General features: G+C 43.2%; 1 protein-coding gene across 1 annotated transcript in view; it reads left to right on the top strand.

The window, feature by feature from the left end:
* Nucleotides 1-6,673, top strand: part of LOC104524699 (uncharacterized PE-PGRS family protein PE_PGRS54-like) — a gene marked incomplete at both ends in the record, with an annotated part of 14,135 nt that overhangs the window by 5,712 nt on the left and 1,750 nt on the right. Inside the window, 6 exons of the mRNA XM_029084885.1 lie at nt 218-392; nt 1,017-1,130; nt 2,328-2,499; nt 3,629-3,901; nt 5,259-5,915; nt 6,004-6,622. Of these exons, the coding sequence (XP_028940718.1) occupies nt 218-392; nt 1,017-1,130; nt 2,328-2,499; nt 3,629-3,901; nt 5,259-5,915; nt 6,004-6,622 (2,010 nt within the window). The remainder of the gene's footprint in view (nt 1-217; nt 393-1,016; nt 1,131-2,327; nt 2,500-3,628; nt 3,902-5,258; nt 5,916-6,003; nt 6,623-6,673) is intronic.

Below are 6,673 nucleotides of genomic sequence, written 5' to 3'. Positions count from 1 at the left end.
ACATGACCCACGGCAAGACTGTTTCCTGACAGCTTTTAATTTGATAGATGCAGAAAACCTATTCTGGAAGAGTCCCATTCTTTCTTGTCTACATCTACAGGGCTAAGTGAACTAGAGAAACGGTGGAGAGAGAGATGAAAGAGGATTAAGTATAGAAAAACAATACATTTTGTTGTCTGTCAAAATGTCTATATTTTTTTTTTCTCCTTGTTCTAAGAGCCCCAGCACCAAAACCAAAACCCTTGGACAAAGAAGCAGTCTGGCAACTGTTGCTGCATGCAGATAGAAGAGATTATGAGAAAATCTGTATGAAATATGGGATTGTTGACTTCCGTGGGATGCTGAGGAAGCTGCAGGAGCTAAGGAAGGACAGAGAGAGTGAACAAGAAGAGGTAAAATAAACTGAAATCACTGCAGCACTGATTTTTAACACACTGCAGAGTCCTGTATTTCCTCGGTAGCTTTTGAAAACAGACTAAACCTTCCTAAAATGCTTTGTAGATGAAAATTGTATTATATGACAGAGAGTGATTTATGACAAAGTTTTAAAGAAATCCTACTTCTATGGTTATGCAGGTGAAAATGCTATTGACTTTTTTGAAGTTCACTTCTTAAAATTTAGGAGATGCTGACTGTAGGGTAATGCTTTTATCATTGGCTAAAATCTGTATCCACATGGCTAAAATCTGTATTTAGTTCCCTCTGATGAGAATTTGGACCCCAAACTGAAAATCTGTATAACTGAGAGTCAAAATTGTCCTTCACATACAGGGGCATGTAGAAACCTGGATGAATAATGGTTGCCCAGTGTGTGAATGACCAGGAGGCAGCACGTAAAATATAATTTGCCTACAGGAAGAAACTGTGGAAACTTACAGGTCCTTCCATACCCATGAAGTTAGAGTTAGCTCTTTTTTTATGCAGATAAAAAGTAGATTTCACATTAGTACAACAGCTTAAGAACTTCTGGCTTGGCAGCTTTATCATTTATTAGGTTCCTGTGTCTTTTTTTGCAGCTAATAGACAGCATCAAAAACTTTCAACACATCAAAGTCAACAAGGATGGAAAAGCCACGTTCAGTCTGGAGATGAACCTGAAAAACAGTAACAGCAAAGTTTCTCTGCTTAAGGTGAGGGGGCGAGATGACTTGGCCATGTCATAGCAGACACTGAAGTCTTCTACGTAAAATGTTTGATCTGCTGGGCAGTGGCTGAGGGCAAATAAGCTTAAAATTGTCTACACATTGCTGAATCCTTGATTGGTTAAAGAGAAGTGTTGGTGTGGGAGTCCAGGGAGTCTTTGGTGGTGAATGTCACCTGGGATTTGTAGATCCAAGTACAGGGGAAACAGGAAATTACTGACATCCCTTTGACTTAATGAGCTCTTCTGGTAAGAGGAAATTCTAACAGTGGCTTTCAGGCTGCAGAAATTCTGCAGTCTCCTATAAGAAAAACAAACTGATTGTATTCACTTTCTTGAGTGTGTTATTTCACTGTAATGAATTTCTGTGAAAGAAGATCTCAAGGAAGTAAAACATCCCATCTAGTTCTGTTATTATTCTGCTGTGATCTCCAGGGGGGTAACAGAGCCCTGGGACAGGCTGCCCAGGGAGGGCGTGGAGTTTCCTTCTCTGGAGACATTCAAAACCCACCTGGACGCCTTCCTGTGTGATCTCATTTAGGTTCCTGCTCTGGCAGGGGGGTTGGACTGGATGATCTTTCGAGGTCCCTTCCAATCCCTGACATTCTGTGATTCTGTGTGATCTGTAATCAGTACTGTAGGTGTTTTTCTAGAAGATAAATTTCAAACTGTGGTTAGTAGCTTCATTACAGGGAAACAGGAATTCATTAAAGAGGAGGTCAGACTAACTCTGTGAACTCCTGAATCAAATGCATGGTATTCATGGTAGCCACAACACAGAGAAGGTAACCCAAGCATGTTACAGATAGGAAAGTGATGAACTCACCTGCTTATCCATCTATGAGGATGCTAAAACCTAAGCAAAGAACCTCCCTTGTCTTTGAAGTTACAGTAACTGTGTGTTAGTTAAGCTTCAATATCTTACATGAGCTGGCAAAGTACTATTCTTCTGCCCAGTTTGAGAGTCTGATGCTCTGTTCTATGCAGCACTGACCACACATAGTATTGTCTGTGTGTGACATAGGCAATGAGCCCTGTCCACTCCCAGCTGTCCTTTGTAAGTAGCAATAGACTGTAGATCACTTATATTCATAAGGTGATTTTAGCAAAAATTTGGCCTGATTTCTTTGAAATGCCTCGCACTAGTTGTGCATTGCTCTTCAGAATATATTCTTTCTCTTCCTAGGATGGTGAGAGGCTCAGATATGGAACGGGGGATGAATATAGAAAGCACTGCCTGAGACGAATTGGAAGGAAGTATAATTTCATTATCAACGATGTGCAACCAGAAGATGCAGGCGTGTATGAAGTCAGAGTGGAGGATGTACCTGTTTTCTCAACCGAACTGGACCCCGAATGTAAGGAACTGAGTTAGATGTATGTGATGTGCAACTGTAACAATCAATTCTTTTTTGCTGGAAAATTTTATCGAGGGCCATATGCAAAGCTCAGCAGTAAAACCTGGAAACTACATAAGGTTAGAACCAGTTAGGACCAGTTAGAACAAGTCCAGAGAAGGGCCACCAGGATGATCCGAGGGCTGGAGCAGCTCTCCTATGAAGACAGACTGAAAGAGTTGGGGCTGTTCAGCCTGAAAAAGAGAAGGCTCCGGGGAGATCTTATAGCAACCTTCCAATACCTGAAGGGGGCCTACAAGAAAGCTGGGGAGGGACTTTTCATAAGGGCAACTAATGACAAGACAAGGGGAAATGGGTTTAAACTGAAAGAGGGGAGGTTTAGATTAGATATTAGGAAGAAGTTCTTCACTGTGAGGGTGGTGACACAGTGTCCCAGGTTGTCCAGAGAAGCTGTGGCTGCTCCTCCCTGGAAGTGTTCAAGGCCAGGTTGGATGAGGCTTTGAGCAACCTGGTCTAGTGGAAGGTGTCCCTGCTGAAGGTGGGGGGATTGGAACTAGATGATCTTTGAGGTCCCTTCCAATCCAAACCATTCTATGATTCTATGATTAAGGTTCTTTATATGTTGCCAAATAAAGGCTCCTTATATGACACAGGCAAAAAAGAGCAGGAGGGTGATTATGTGATATGACTGTTGTATTTGTAGTCCAAAGGACTAGGTCCAAGTACCAGTTTGGCTCTTGACTTTTGGAAAACAGTGAGAAAATTCCTGCACTTAACCCATGCTATAGTTTCCTTTTGCAAGCTCAGCATAATAACTACCAACTCAATACAAATATCATGCTGCTAAAATACATTCAAGACTACAAATTATCAGCATGTCACAGTGATGTGTGGTATAAATGTCTCCGAAGATAATAAAGACAGAAATCTACTTTTCTGCTTTTCTATCCTGTAGAATTTGGCACAGGAGCACATCTCAGTTTTTCCTTTTTCTCCTTAAACCGATGCTCACAGGCATGGCAAGTTCCTGTTTTTCTTTCTTCCTTCCTTCATATGCAAAAAGTTTTTCTTGGAAGACAGAAATAGTTCTGTTTCCTTTCTATAGCTTTTGATTTTTTTTCCATTGCAGCCATTCCTGTGAGATTTGAGCAGCCTCTCAGTGATCTAAGTTGCCCTGAGGAAGAAAATGCTGTCTTTGAGTGTGTCCTACGCACACCCTGCTACGATGCGGTGTGGCTACACAAAACCCACCTCCTCGAGGCAAGTGAGAAGCACCAGATCTCCGTAACACCTGATGGCCTGACCCACCAGCTGACTATCAAAAACGTTGTGCCCTCTGACAGTGGCATGTACACGCTGGACACAGGACTCTGCTCCTCAAATGCCTGGCTTATTGTGGAGTGTAAGTGACATTGTATTCTTCCCACGGTGTTGGCTTGAGGTGTGTTAACAAAATAATATTCCTCTCACTGCCTGATTGCAATCATTGAGATGATTCTGTGCTGAGAAATGAATTGCAGAGCCTCTAGTTCCTAAATTATATTTGGAAAAAATGAAGGTCTGGTTAGACTCTCTTTCCTCTTCAGATGAGACAATTTTTTCCCGTTTTATTAGACCTGACAAATCCTATTGGCTTATTTACTCCACAGCTGCTATGAAGTAGTATGTTCTCCATCAGTTATCAAAAAATACTCGATATCTCAACATGTGTTTGTGATGAAGCTGTCACTGTGTGAACGCAGTACACCACGCAGGGGATCAAGGAGCTTTCAATACTATCAATACTATTCAATACTGTCTTGCTAGATAGTAATTTTCTTTCCAAATTAGAGGTTAAACATGTTAGAAGAAGCTCAGAGGCAGCTGGGAAGATGGGAAACACTCCTTTCAATGCACGCAGGTTAATAGCTGGCTCATATGGTTTTGCTTCTGAAAGGTAGTTGCTTTGGTTTCTGTTGAGGTCCTGCTGCAGCAAAAAGTGGTCTCTCTCAAAGAGGCTTTTTGATGACGTTTCAGAAGCAAGTGCAGGTTGAGGATGACACACAAAGAAACTGCCCACTGAGTTCATTGAGGTGTTAACGCTCTACAGAATGACATCTAACCTGGAAATCAAAACAGTGTGTGACCTGGAAGCTCCACTGTTTATCTCAGAAAAACCTGAATTTTGGATTAATACAAAGCTGCTCACAGAAGTGGAATCTTTAGTCTTTGGGTTGGCCATCTCTGAGATGGCAGGATGCCAAATGTGCAAGCTGCCTCAGTAGCAGAGAGATTCTAATTCAAGAGAGGGAACTGACGGCTACTCTGTGCGTGGGATATTCTGTAGCTCCTCCAGGGATGGAGGGGGAAGGCAGAAGGGCCTAATGAGTCCCAAATACAATCCAATCCCCTCTAAATTAGACCCATCAGGCTGGAAATGTGCCTTTTCTGCCCCCCTTTTTTTTTGTTTTGCTTGTTTGTTTTTGGTTTGTTTGGGTTTTTTAATAAGCATGTTTCTGCTAAAAAGAATTGTCTTTTTAACTGAGAAGTGTAAAATTATGTCTGAATGTGACACTGAAAAAATTCAGGATTTGAACAGAATTTAAATTTACTTAAATATATTATGTTTCTGTGTCCTAGAATGAAATGATAACAAATGCTGACACATTTGCTTTGGTTGTTGATACAATTCATGACCTATTGATTTTCTGTTCTTTTTTTTTTTTCTCTCTTTTCCTGCAAATTATCTCCTCCAATCAAACAACGCATCTTCACTACAGATGCCAAAGGAAAGAGGAGACAGGGTGAAGGAGGTGAGAGAGAGAAACCTGAGGGGATGAAAGAAACATTACCAGATACGGAAAGGGCTAAGAAACTTCGACGCAGAGAATATGTTGGTGATGAAGATCATCTTATGGACACTGATGTGCAAAAAGATGGCTGGTACAGAAATGGTCAAGGCAGGAGTCAAGGCCAATCCGTTGATGCTGATGGAAGCCATAGATTTTTGGGAAAAGAGGGGCTACGCAAAGTCCACAAAAATGAAAGGACAGGGTTTGGGCAGTTTTCTGGAGCAGACCTAGATGGAGACTCAATGACAGAAGATGGTAGTAGTTTTGGATTAAAAGGTTTAGGAGGCAAAAGTAGATTAAGGCCTGTCCGTGGCAAGGATTCTATGACAGGCAGAGCAGATGCTGGTGATGAGTCAGGAGGAGCAGGTGAATGGTATTCTGTGGATGGCAGAGATGATGGTGTGCTGGATACTGTTAACGTTGACATGGGTGATGGAGAAGGTGTGGGCTCTTGGCATGACCAAGATGGTAAATTAGGTGATATTAATTACAGAGCTGGCTTTGGGGGTGTTGGGAGATTAGGTGCTACTGATGGAAGTTCTGTGTTAGATGGACTCGATCCTGATTCATCCAGAGTGGGAGATGGTAAGGGTGGCAAAGGTGATCTGTTCAGTTTTGACTAGTCCTGGAACTGGAGCTAGAAAGAATGTTGCAGATACTGAGATTGCAGGAGGAATGAGGTCCCCATATAGCAAGGATGGTCTGTCAGCTGTAGTTGATATGAATGGAGCGAGTATGAACAGAGAAGGACAAAAAGGGACTCCTTACATTGAGGAGGGCATGACCCTGCGTGCTAGTGCTCATTTAACTCAGGCAGGAAGGTCTGGCTTGCTGTATGGCCCAGGTGGTTTTCCGGCTGGAGATGGGGCTATGTCTGGTGCAGGTGGCAGTTCTATAGGGGAAATGGAGGTTTTGTATGGAAAGGATGGTTGCCCAGTTGGAGCAGGTGTTGCTGGTGCTGGTGTAGCTGGTGCAGGAGGAGTTGGATCTCCATATGGAAAGGATGGTCTCCCAGCTGGGACTGGTGTTGCTGGTGCTGGTGTAGCTGGTGCAGGAGGAGTTGGGTACCCGTATGGAAAGGATGGCTTTGCAGCTGGATCAGGCTTTGGTGGTGCTGGAGTAGCTGGTGCAGGGGCATTTGGGACTCCCTATGGAAAGGATGGTCTCCCAGCTGGGACTGGTGTTGCTGGTGCTGGTGTAGGGGGAGCTGGGTCTCCCTATGGAAAGGATGGTCTCCCAGCTGGGGCTGGTGTTGCTGGTGCTGGTGTAGCTGGTACAGGGGCATTTGGGGCTTCTTATGGAAAGGAAGGTATCCCAGCTGGAGGAGGAGTTGGTGGTGCTGG

Source organism: Antrostomus carolinensis, unplaced genomic scaffold (assembly GCF_000700745.2).
Source record: "Antrostomus carolinensis isolate BGI_N321 unplaced genomic scaffold, ASM70074v2 scaffold17385, whole genome shotgun sequence".
Lineage (NCBI taxonomy): Eukaryota > Metazoa > Chordata > Aves > Caprimulgiformes > Caprimulgidae > Antrostomus > Antrostomus carolinensis.
This window is presented reverse-complemented; position numbering and strand designations above follow the sequence as displayed.